The 12,860-nt window shown below is 36.4% G+C and overlaps 1 protein-coding gene and 1 non-coding gene across 4 annotated transcripts; both read left to right on the forward strand.

The window, feature by feature from the left end:
- The first annotated feature begins 1,403 nt into the window (after positions 1 to 1,403).
- On the forward strand, positions 1,404 to 1,510 carry LOC118490934. The gene has a single exon (XR_004890159.1). It is a non-coding gene; the product is annotated as a small nucleolar RNA R71 (small nucleolar RNA).
- Positions 1,511 to 6,652: 5,142 nt separating this feature from the next.
- Positions 6,653 to 11,282, forward strand: LOC110929181 (mitochondrial outer membrane protein porin 4). Of its 3 annotated transcripts, none has more exons than XM_022172305.2 (7): positions 6,653 to 6,783; positions 9,426 to 9,525; positions 9,933 to 10,000; positions 10,096 to 10,206; positions 10,307 to 10,393; positions 10,481 to 10,689; positions 10,765 to 11,282. In XM_022172305.2, exons 2-7 carry the CDS (start codon positions 9,477 to 9,479, stop codon positions 11,069 to 11,071), a joined length of 831 nt encoding a protein of 276 aa, XP_022027997.1. In that variant the 5' UTR covers positions 6,653 to 6,783; positions 9,426 to 9,476; the 3' UTR covers positions 11,072 to 11,282. The 3 variants fall into 3 exon arrangements, with proteins under 3 accessions (XP_022027997.1, XP_022027995.1, XP_022027996.1); XM_022172303.2 differs by having other exon boundaries at positions 6,654 to 6,808; XM_022172304.2 differs by having other exon boundaries at positions 6,697 to 6,808; positions 9,430 to 9,525.
- Positions 11,283 to 12,860: the final 1,578 nt, after the last annotated feature.

The following is a 12,860-nucleotide window of genomic DNA, read 5'->3' on the forward strand; positions in this document are numbered from 1 at the left end:
AGGATAAAAAAGTCGGCCGAAAAAAAAAACAAATTCTCCCACCTTTACAATAAGTTTTCAATGACACCTTGAGGGTATTTTACCGACCTATCCGCAAGTTGGATGCTCATCTTTGTAGGATGTGGTTTACCCAATCCTAGTCAGTTGAACATAGAGGTTGGCATTAAGTTAATGCTAGCCCCCAAGTCGGCTAGCCATTGCTTATTGGCAATCCACCAATAGAGCAAGGAATGGTGAAGCTTCCGGGATCAATCTTCTTTTGGGGGAACTTGTTGAGGAGTGTCACCAAGCATTCTTCATAAAGGTGACTTGTTGAATTGTTTCAATCTTCCTTTTGTGAGTGAGGAGGTCTCTCATGAACTTGGAATATTTTGGCATTTGAGTGAGGACTTCTACAAAAGGAAGATTGATGTGGAGTTGTTTAAGCAAGCTCACAGACTTAGTGAATTGCTCGTCGGTCTTTTGCCAAAGTAAACGACTGGGGTAAGGGACCAGAGGTGGTTTGGTTGTGTTGGTGTTTTGGAGTTGAGTATTTTCTTGGTTATTATCGGTGGGTGTTTTAGCGTGGATTGGATCGGTTTGTTGTGTGGCTGGCTCACTCTCGGGTCGTACCTTCCGGCTTCTTAAGTTGATTACATTTACTTGGGCTTTTGGGTTTGTTTCGGTGTTACTCGATAAGGCTCCTTGTAGTCTCTCGGTGAGATGTTGGGCTATTTGACCAAATTGTTTTTCTATATTTTGGATACTAGCCCTTTGGTTTCTAATTTCCGCTTCAGTTTGTGAGAACCTTTCTGAGTATCTTTTATCGGATTCGGAGAAGAGGCGAGTGATGATATCCTCAAGCCTTTCTCTTCCTCCTTGTTGTTGTGGTTGAAAACCTTGTTTCTCATTTCATGGTTGTTGTTGAAAGTTAGATCATTGATTTTGATTTTGTTGGTTATTACCCCTTGATTCCCTCCAACTTAAGTTGGGATGATTACGCCACTCGGGTGTGAAAGTGTTACTTTGAACTCCCGGTGGTGGTGGCCGGTTATTTAGGTAATTTACCATTTCCGTTTGATTTTCTAAATCTTTCATACAACTCCAGTTTTCATAGGGGCCGTCGCATCCTTCGCAAGCCATAACCGAAGTCGTTTTGTTCAATTCAAGTTTCTTTATTTTATTAGTTAAGGCTTCGATTTGGGCTTGCAAAGAAGTGGATTCATCCACTTTATGGGCACCCGGGTCTATATATTTTGAGACCCTAGGAGTGTGCCATTGAAAACTATTTTGAGCAAGTTCTTCAATTTGATTATAACTTTCCTCAAGTTGCCGATTCCCAAGAAGTCCCTCGGAGCCGAAATCAAGGATTTGCCTTGTGTGTGGCAAGAGTCCGTAAGGTGGACACTTGTTGCCAACGTTCAAGACCGTGATGTGGACATTTCCTTAATAGCACCTTGAATCTTTCCCATGTCTCGTACAAGGATTCCTCGTCTTCTTGAGAGTAGGTGTTAGTCTCGGTCATGAGTTTGGCGGTTTTAGCGGGAGGGAAATATTTATAGTGAAATTTTTGGGCAAGTTTATCCCAAGTGTGTACGGACCCACTTAGGAGGGTATTTAACCAAGCTTTCCCTCGGTCTTTGAGGGAAAAAAGGGAACATACGGAGCCGAACGACATCGCTAGAGGCTCCGTTGATCCGGAAGGTGTCACATATTTCCAAAAAATCGGTAATATGTAAATGGGGATCTTCATAGGCTAGGCCATGGAAAGTGGCGGAATTTTGGAGCATTTGGATAAGGTGTGGTCGAAGCTCAAATTTATTAGCATCGACATTAGGAGGGTTAATAGCGGCTCCAAGATTACCGGCCGTAGGTAATCCATGAGAGTGTGTTGATTCGCCATAGGGGGGGTTTTAGGTCGAGGCTTTTTGTTGGTTTTTAACTTTGAGGCATTTTCTCACAAAGTGCTCGAGTTTGTCAAGCGGTACTTTTATTTCTTTGTCGGAGGTAGAGGTCATGCACCAAACTGTATTCCTGCGAATTATACAAAATTGTGTGATTTTCTGCGAATAAAAACAAAAAGAAAGCCTGATCAGAAGGGTAGCACGGCCCCGTTCTGTGGCTGGCATGGCCCGTGTTGTCCAGGAAAATTTTCTGTTTTTAGATTCCCATATACTGGAAGTTCAACACGGCTCCGTCCTGTAACACGGCCCCGTGTCAATGTTCTAGTAACAAGAAAACAGATTCTCCCACATACTGCAGATTTAACACGACCCGTGTTGATCCCACACGACCACGTGTTAAATCTGCAGAGAGCAGATTTTTAAGAGAAAAAGAAGAAAAATAAAAAGAAAAGATAGAAAACAATTAGGCCGTTAACTTTAAGCTTTCTTAAAATTCTTGTGTCCTCGGCAACGGCGCCAAAAACTTGACGTGTGTACGGGTGTATATATTTTTTAGTATATTTTTAGCTCTTTTTACTCGCCGATTTCAAGTTTTAAATTTATAAAACACGATATTCTACTATCACTCTTCACATACGCTAGGGCAAGTGCACCCATCGCGGACGTAGTATAATGATGATAAGACACCAAGGTCGTCCAAGGATATAAGAGCTTTTAGTACGGCTTATCGTCAACGTCTAATCGAACCAAACTATGAGAAAAGATTTTTAAACTAATAAAAAGATAAAACAGAAAATAAAAAAAATAGATAGACAAGAAAGAATCACTTGGATCTGACTTATCTTTCATGTACCATTTTGATGATTTCCGCACTTTGGGCATTTTAAGAGATTATCTTAGTTATAGTAGTAGGCCCCTCTTGTGAAGGCGACGTTACCCTCAACATAGTGGTTTGAGTCAGCAAGGATACAATCTCACTAGGTCGGAATATTGAAAGATAATTAAGTAAGTTATTAATGCAAAATGTGATGGGCCCACTTCCAGGCAGCGGTCACCCTCAACCCGTTGGTCTGAGTCAGCAGGGATACAGTCCTCGCGGTTTTTTTTTTAAGTTTTAATAGTAGTTTATAAGTAAGGGATTCAAGCGGTTTCTTACTCTCAGTCGGGCCAGTCATTCCCGGCCAATCCATGGAGTAGTACTAAACTTGAACCAGGTTCTCGCAGGATCTATACACTGAACGAGACATAGAATTACCCAACCACCCTTCTAACCCCCTTCCAAGTAGTTAACGCGCTTTATATAGACCGTAAACACACGAATATGTGAATCAAAGACATATGAAGAATGGTTGAATAAATTCGCCTTCAATATAAAAAACTAGTTATTAAAGTTATTAATGCAAACCCAATTAAAAAGATGCCAAAAATTGGAAATCATAAAAGAAAATACATAAAAGATATGTCTTCACCAAGTGATGTAAGAATTTAGCCAAGCATGGCCTTTGTTTGACAAAGATATTTTACTATCAATCTTGGATCCCGAGACTACACACTCTAAAAGATGAAAAATGGATGATGGTGGTGGATGATGGTGTTGTAGTGGTGGCAAGTGAGAGAGAAGCGGTTTGCCAATGGATGGTTTGAAGTGGAACCAAGCACATCTGTTTATAGCTGAAATCAGAAGCTCCGCCACGACCCGTGCCCGCCTGGCACCGCCCCGTTGTCATTTCTCTCTTTCTCTTCCTCATTAACTGCTTGTCAGTTCTTGTACTAACACGGCCCCGGGTGTCAACGGTACGACCTGTGGCCAAAGTACTTATTGTACTATCGCAGTTTCTGAAAATCTTTGAGTTGACCATGCCCCGTGATGGGTGAGCACGACCACGTGCTGCAGCCACTGTTTTGCATTTTATGAGTCAGGAGGCCTCTGATTTACATGCATGGGTTGCATTTTTCATTATCCATCTTTCTCTGTTGAGTGTGTCTTATTCCTACAAAACTAAATATACTCAATAGAAAATATTAAACTAAATATTAAACTAAGATTAAACTAAAATTAAACTAAGATTAGATTACTAAACTAATGAATTGTCCATAGAATGCCTCCATGGTGCGCCACGTTTATAAGGGCCCTTGGCTAGACCCAAAGTCGGTCAAATGTTACCCGTGCGGGATGACTCATACCCCGAGTTGTATTGTTGCAATGTGTCGTCTAAGCTTGAGTCAATCGCGTTGAGGTATTTGACTTGATCATCCTCCGCTCGTTGTCCAACTTCAAACTTGATCTCTTTTTCACCAACCCTTAATGTTAGCTTTCCGTCACTCTTGTCCACCATAGCTCGTGCGGTGGCAAGGAAGGGTCGTCCTAGTATGAGCGGGATTTCAGTGTCTTCTTCCCTGTCTAGGATAACAAAGTCGGCCGAAAAAAACATGGCAAAAAAAACATGGTAAATTTTTTTACAATCTTTTTATAACAATAATTTAACTAACAATACTTTGATATGAGAAAACTACGGAGAAAACTAAAAAAATAACTAAAAAAACCCTAAAAAACATGGCAAATATTTTTACAATATTTTTATAAAAATTCGCTACTTTTAACGTACAAAAAACTTTTTTTTTCAAAAAAAAAAAAAACTTGTACTGCACATGTGCATTATTTGCTTAAAATTAGATGTTGAGTTTAGTTTAGCTTTTAGGGTTAGGTTTTTTTGGAAGTTTAGGATTAGGATCGGGATTAGGTTTTTGTGTGTGTGTGTGTGGGGGGGGGGAGGTAGGTTTTTGGGGAGTGCGGGTGGGGTTGGGGGGTTAGGTTTTTGGAGGGGTGCGAGTGGGGGTTTAGTTTTTTTTTTTTTTTTTTTTTGTTTATGTTTAGGGTTTAGTTTTAGGTTTTTTGAGGGTGGGGTTTTAGATTTTTTTTTTTTTTTTGTGGGAGGATGGATTTAGGTTTTGGGGGGGGGGGGGAGGGTGGGGGTGGGGGGTTTAGGTTTTTGGGGGGTGTCGGTGGGCGTGAGTTAGGTGGTTTAGGCTTTTTTCGTATTATTGCACATGTGCAATACAACTCTTTTTTTTTTTGAAAAAAACGTTTTTATATATATTAAATATTAAATATAACGAATTCTAATAAAAAAAATAAAAAATTGATATGGTTTTTAGGCATTTTTAATTACATTTTAGTTTTCTCATTTAACCTAGTTTTTTCTTGAATATAAACTATGGGTTTATTTGGGTTACTTATTAAGTTTAATTAAAAGTTGTTTAAATGTGAAGAAATCAGAAGTAAAGAGATAAATATGGAGAATTGTGTGGGTAAAAACTAGCTAAAGATTTGATTTATGTATGGAATTTAAGATATTTATTATTATTATTATTATTATTATTATTATTATTATTATTATTATTATTATTTTGTAGCCAATAACTACTTTTTTCTCGGAAATCACAATTTTCCAATCACTATCTCCTCATCACCCCCCCCCCCCCAAATCATGTCGTGTTAATGCCCATACATGGTGGTGTTTAACGCCTTTACCCGCTGATGTGGAATCGGGCATCAACCCACTACACTTAGTCTAATCAAATTTAATCAAATTGGCAAAATGCACAAATTTTATAAATTGATTGGTCAAATTAGCCAAAGGTGGTTTGAACATGCTCTGTATACTTTTGTAAATATTGGTGAATTTCAATGCGAGGTGGATGTGTTATATAACTAAAAAAGGCGATTTTAGCAGAGAACATGTCTAGGTCTTGTTAAACAAGTATGATTTTATGACTTGAGATGGAATTCCATTCAATTGGTAAGACTTGATTGAATGACGATGCTACTTTAAATTAGACATCAATAATGATTAGTCAATTCAGAAAGCCCTTTAAAAATACTTAGGCCCATGTATAGTGGCAACACCACATAAGTCCCTTTGATGGAGGTTATGTGACATATGGCAAAAAAGCGTAAGAAAGGGGGTTATGGGGTTATATAACTTGAGTGTGTAGTGGGGTTACGTCTCTCGGAGTTATACATATATATATATATACATATATATATATATATGTATGTGTATATATGTGTGTGAGAGAGAAACTAATGGTGGCGCCGTTATAATTTTTGCCCGGGAAGCAAATTAGAGGGATATAAGCGCCCTTTGGGAACGTGTTTGCCGGCGCGATATGATGCTATAGATGGGCTCGACGTTATATGACCTCCGACTATTTAGGGACTTAAAGATCTGAGTTTAGAATTTGGACTTTAGACTTTAGTTTTATAGTGTGAGATTCATTGGGGAACACTAAAAAAGTGGGGAACCGACTCAAACGAACTCCGATTGGACTCATTCCAGCGGCGTTGGAACCGGCTCGTCGAACCCTAACTACGATCTTTTAACCCTAAACCCTAAATCATAACCCCTAAACCCTAAATATATTAGGGTTTAGCTTTTAGGGTTTAGCTTTTAGGGTTTATGGTTTAGATTTTACGGTTTAGCTTAGGTTTTAGCCTTATTTTTTAACTTTAGGGTTTAGAGTTTAGGAGTTAGGATTTAGGGTTTAGGGTTAGGAGATCCTAGTTAGGTTTCGACGAGCCGGTTCCAACGCCGCTGGAATGAGTGCAATCGGAGTTCGTTTGAGTCGGTTCCACACTCTTCCCCACTTTCTTAGTGTTCCCCAATGAACCTTCCCCTAGTTTTATATAAGATATATATAATTTTAGTTTTACTTTATATTCCATATATGTGTAAGTTTTGATTAATTTAGGGTATGAATATAAACTATGGGTTTATTTGGGTTAGGTTATTAATATTGGTGGGGTCATTCATTCTACCTAGGGTTTCTTGACGACTCCTCCTGTTCTCCTTACATCATCGCCATATCCAATCTTTTAAAATCGCAAGCTCCGGCTTCTGTGAGTTCATACTTGATTTCAATTCGTAAGTTACTAGTTTTCAATTTCAATTGTCTGTTGTTGGTTAGTGTTGCTCGGTTCCTAATTTGAAAGTGAATGATTAGATTAGATTAGAAACGATAATAATTGCATCTGGCCGTCCATTTTGATGATAAATGCACAGTAGCTGCTGGTAAATAAGTCTGAATCAAACTTAGACAAAGTGTTCGATGAAATGTCTCAGTGAGTAAGTGTTTTGATAGTTATAGCTCTGTTTGCTCTACGCTCAAACTTTTATATAATAGCAATAGCAATAGTTTTTGTTCAATCCTTGTGTTTTGTTATTGTTCAAGGCCTGATCACCAATAGTGTATCATATTGTGTAGTGTTAAAGGGCAAGTAACATAATAATTATATAAAAATATATCTTAAAACAAAACCAAAGTACCAAATTCATCACATAAAAGGAAAACATTCAAAACAGCAACCAAAAAAACCAGAGTTTCAATACAATAACCTGAAGATTATTGGCAGTTGTTGTTGAGAATCGATGTTGAGATCCAGTGACTGTATGTTTGTTGAGAGTTTGAAAGGTCTCTTATCGATAGAGGCTGAAATACAAATCTTAAAAGAAAAATAATAATAATAATAATAATTACTTACCCCCCACGCGCATTAAGTGCCTCGGAACCCGAAGCGGCGTTTCCCCGCCTGGGCGCTCGCGTTAATAACTATGGTATGAAATAAGGTTTGCCCTTTGTTCTGATGGAATGTAGAGGCAATAAAATGGAAGGATTGTCAGGTAGGTAAATGGGTCGGGTCAGTTCTACATATCACCACTTTTCTTTGTTCGTTTCTATTAATAGTTTATGTGTGTTAATATATTACATTACATACAATTACAAAGTGTAAGCCCACATTCCTATTATAAACTCTTCACTCTCATAACAGTTCTCAAAATTTTGTTTCTTGATGTAGCGGCAAATTAGAATGCAAGTATAAATGATTTTTACTTTTTTTCTTGTTTTTATTTTTTCTATTTATTTTCATATGTATTTTTTATACTTTTAGTTGATAATTTGCACGGGGCTACAATAATTTCCAAACCAGGCTATCATGAATAACTAAGGTGAATGATGCCCTTTCGGCTAACCTAATGAGTGAAGTTCTTGGGTCATTTCTAAGCAAGTCCGCATTAGTGTTTGTTAATGACTTATAGTCCAAGTTTACGTGAACTTAGAATTGGTCTTGCAAACTATGAGACAAAACTAGCTGTTTGCGAACTTAGCAAATGTATTTTGGATCACCATGAGTCGGCCACATTATTTCTGGCCTGTATGTTTCATCGGATCCATCTAAAGTTACAGTAACGAAGGACCATAGTTGTCAATAGCGATTATGGCGGTCGCTATAGCGCGCTATATAGCGAAGCGACGTAGTGTCGCTATTATGGTCATAGCAACAAATAGCGAGAATAGCGACACCTTAATTTTTTTAGTATAGATAGCAATTAAATATAGCTATAAAATAGCTAGAGTTTAGTTTTTTGTTAAATATATATGTAAAATAGCATATATACGAGGGTATCTTGATATAATATACAATATAATTTTTTTTAAAATTTCTTTTCTAGCGTATCGCTATTTATAAAATAGCGGTTGCTATTTGTCGCTATTCGCTATGTAGCATATAGGTCTCTTGTCGCTATTCACTATTAACAACTATGCGAAGGACTGGCTAGTTTCTAATATGATTAAGCAGCTAAGAGTTTTGTCTTTGAAATTGCCATAATTTCAGTTTTCTTGTTTTTTTTTTTCAAAAGAATTCTGGGTTAGATTCTTTGATACATAATTGGATTCTGGACTTGAATATTCCAATAGTTATACAACTAACACACTGCTTATCTTCTCCTAAAGCACTAAATTTGGTCTGTTGTTACCCCTGTCTTTTGAGAAATTGTTCGAATTTTTAGTAGTTACTTGGGTTCTTGACTTCCTCATACTGTTTCATTTGTTTCCAGTTTTTCTGACATTGATTTTTTTTGTTTGTAGTGCATGGGTTACTACTTTTGTTTTTCTTTAGGATTATTTGATATCTTCATTATCTTTTCTTTTTTCTAAGTATATGTACACATGCATTATGTGTTGTGATAGGAATCATGTTCTAGTTTGTAGTCTAAATGTCATTTGTCTATTTTAGGAGGGGGGTAAGTGCAAATAATATAGTATAATAAGTATGAGTCAGTAATTACTTGGGGGAGGGGATAAGAAAATACGCAAGTTTGTTAGGGCTCTGTTTACAGAGAGAGGGGCGTAGCCCTGGGAACACTTCGGTGTTAGTATCGAGTCTGTAAGATCTAATCGGATCATCTTCTTCGTATCAATTTCAATTTCAGTTTATATTACTTCTTACAATATCAGCTGAATTGTTATTATTCAGTATCGGATCTTATCATGTTGCCTACATATATATTATTATGCTAAATGCATTCTCATGTATTGGATGTGGTAGACTCATTGCCCTGTAATCGACTTTGTTTTGAGTACCCTTGGGATGGCACTGGTTATCTTGCCATGACTTTGTAACATTGTCAAGTTGTACCATTAATCATGCATAGTTGGTTTAAAGTTTCTACTTGTATTAACCTATGAGTTGGGTGTCAGGCAGGCAGGCTGTGCTTGGAAGGAAGCTGGGAGTAGTAAGCTGAATCTACAATGGTCAACGGTCCACCACCCTTTTCAGATATTGGCAAACGAGCAAAAGGCAAGCCTGCCCTTTTACACTGCTAGCTTAACATTGTTATCGTTATGTTAAAAAAATGTAAATTACAAAATCTGGGTTCAATTGGTTTTTGAAGAGATTAAATGTTATCATGTCTGTTTGTTAGTGTTGAGTTATAAGAGTTGGCCATGAGTTACTCGGTTTTTATGATGCATTTCTTAACTATGTTGTGATAGCCCGCCCGCTTTTATAATTAGCTTTCATTATCAGATAGTATGGAACTACGAGGGATGTCCTTTTTTCTTTATATAATGGTCAATCTATTCCCTTTTAAATGTCACATTTTTTTGCTTTAAGGTTTATTTATCCTTGTACAAGAATAAACGTCTGATTTGGCGTTTATGCTTATGTTAACAGAATACAAAACTGACTAATGTTTTATACAACAGATCTGCTGACGAAAGATTACAACTATGACTACAAGTTTGTATTATCACTTCCTGGATCAACGCCCATGGTAATACGAAACTTCTTCTTTAACTTTTAAATTGTTTGTATTGATACATCTCTTGAATAAATATCTTTTCTATAAATAAATAAATAAATAAATAGGGACTGGTTGCGACGGGTTTGACCAAAGGTCAGATTTTTCTCGGAGATGTAAGTGCGCAGTATAAGAGCGGGAGGACCGTTGTAGATGTAAAAGTTGATACATATTCTAATGTAAGAACCTACCTATTACTTTGCTTGCTCTCAAAGTTATCTATCTATCTATATAAGTAAGGTTTATTATGATAGAAATTTGCTTTTCTTCATTTGAAAGGTCTCAACAAAAGTAACCGTTAATGAAGTAATGCCATCTACAAAAGCAGTTTTGAGCTTCGATGTTCCCGATCACAAGTCTGGAAAGGTCTGTGATTTTCTATTTGATTATGACGTCATATTCCCTCAAAAAATAAATACTAATGTGAGACACTTTTTATTTATTTGTTCTCAGCTTGATGTTCAGTACATGAATCCTCGAATTGCAATTGATTCCAGTATAGGCTTGAATCCATCCCCCGTTTTGAATCTCGCTGCAGCCGTCGCCCACAAGGATATCCTACTCGGCTGTGAAGTCGGTTTTGATACAGTTTCCGCTTCTTTCACTAAATACACAGCTGGCATAAGTTTTAACAAGCCCGATCTTTCAGCTGCACTTATACTGTATGTATAAACGACCTTATTACTTTTTTTTTTTAAATTATAAACGGTATACTTGCTGATTATGTGGCATGGCAGGATGGACAAAGGTCAAACATTGAAGGCATCATATGTACACGCCGTGGATGCTTCAAACAACACCCAGGTTGTTGCTGAGATGACACATGGATTAGCCACACTGGAAAACAGTTTTACAATCGGAAGCGCTCATGCTATCGACCGCTACAACAGGATCAAAACAAGGTTCTCAGACAATGGGAAGGTGGCAATGTTGTGTCAACGAGAATGGCGACCAAAGTCATTGATAACCGTTTCAGCAGAGTATGACACCAAGAGAAGTCAAGTAGCCCCTAAGTGGGGGCTTGCATTAGCTCTCATGCCTTGATAATAATATTTCATTTTAAAGGGTATATTGTTTATGTTGAATTTGATTTGGGTAAAATTCACCCAATTTTGGTAACATTCATTCATGTTCATGTAATGGGGATTACATGCTAGATTGTGGTGGTGGGTCATAAGTTGCCCCATGAAACATACCTTTTTCAGTTTAATAATAATCCATGATCATGTTTTTCAAATCCTGATGAGGATGGTTATCTAAAGAACCTTTATGAGTCCACAAAGTTATATAATTTGCCACAAATATATTAGCCAAAAACATTATAATGCATCGGTACACAGCGAGGTATATACTGTATATCTTTTCATCCTTTTCTATATTTTGTTTTGAGTAAATTGCCAAAATCGTCCTGGGGTTTGGGCATGTTTGCCATTTCATCCAGAACAACTTTTTTGTATAATATAATCTTTCACTTTTAAGATTTTTTGCCATTTTTATCCAAACATCTAATTTGCATATGTACATTAGTCACAAACATTCTCATCAAAATTCTAATAAAGAACTCCAATTAATGCCACATGGCAATATCTTCTACAATCCAATTTTTTTATTTAAGTTTTATATATATATTTTTTTGTTTTGTTTTGTTTTTTTATATTCAAAATATATAAAATCACGTTTATCTATAGATTAAGTTTTATATTTTTGTTTTGTTTTGGTTTTCATATTCAAAATTTATCTATAGAATCATTATTTAAAATTTTGATTAGCTTAAGAATGCCATCTAAGTTGTCTTCTTTTTTTTTTTTTTTTCATTTTTTTAGATATATTTTTCATTTACACCCCCTGATATTTAATAATTTTATCATACAGTCCATCAACTTTGATAATGATATACTTAGCATCTCAACTTAAATAATGTTTTCCCTTTTATCGTTTTTTTCTTTTTGTTTTGACATAGCGTAATGTTTTTCTAAATTCCATATGTACCGTCATAAGTAGGTTAGTGTCGATGCTGTAACGAACTAAACCAATAATTTTTCCATAACATTTGAATATATCGCCATGACATGGTCTTTTTATTGTCGCATAAAATGTCCCTTAGTGATTTGCTTATTTTTATATACAATATTTTTTTTTCCTTTTATGTACCTCTACTTTCAGCATCGACACTTGCACCCCATCGACATTATAAAAACTTTGTAAAATGTCATTTTAATCTTCTCAAGTTTTACGAGCTTATTTTTGTGTTCAATTTCAGTTGGTCTACGTTTTGATATAAATTTTGTAGGAATACAAGTAGGCAGTATAAATTCGAGTTATCTTACGTTTTGACAGCGTTGCAACACGTGGTACCATATTTTAATTTTTAACTTAAAAAAAAAATACTATTTTACGTGCCTATTTTTAAGTACGTTTCGGTACAAATCTAAGTTGATTTATGTTCGACGCAATTTTTTTGAGCCAAGTCAAATATAATACGTTTTCATGCTTAGTTTTATGTGCATTTTCAGTTGGTCTGTGTTGTGATGTAAATTTTGTTCGGAAATAAGTGGATAAATTCGAGTTACTTTAACTTTCGACGCCGCCGCAACGCGCGACGGGTGAAAATACTAGTGTATCAATATAGTAGTCAAGACCAATAGCGAAGTATATACTGTATATCTTTCTATCCTTTTTATATTTTGTTTTTGTTTATTAAATTGTTCAGATAGGTGAGTTGTTGTAAGCTTTTGGGCTGCATGTTAAACTAAAAGTCGGATCCCGGCCCACTCAAACCGCAAAAAACAATCAACTTATCTTTCAAGTCTGAGTCCAGTGGTTAGTTGAGTGT

This window comes from Helianthus annuus, chromosome 3 (genome assembly GCF_002127325.2).
Source record: "Helianthus annuus cultivar XRQ/B chromosome 3, HanXRQr2.0-SUNRISE, whole genome shotgun sequence".
Taxonomy (NCBI): domain Eukaryota; kingdom Viridiplantae; phylum Streptophyta; class Magnoliopsida; order Asterales; family Asteraceae; genus Helianthus; species Helianthus annuus.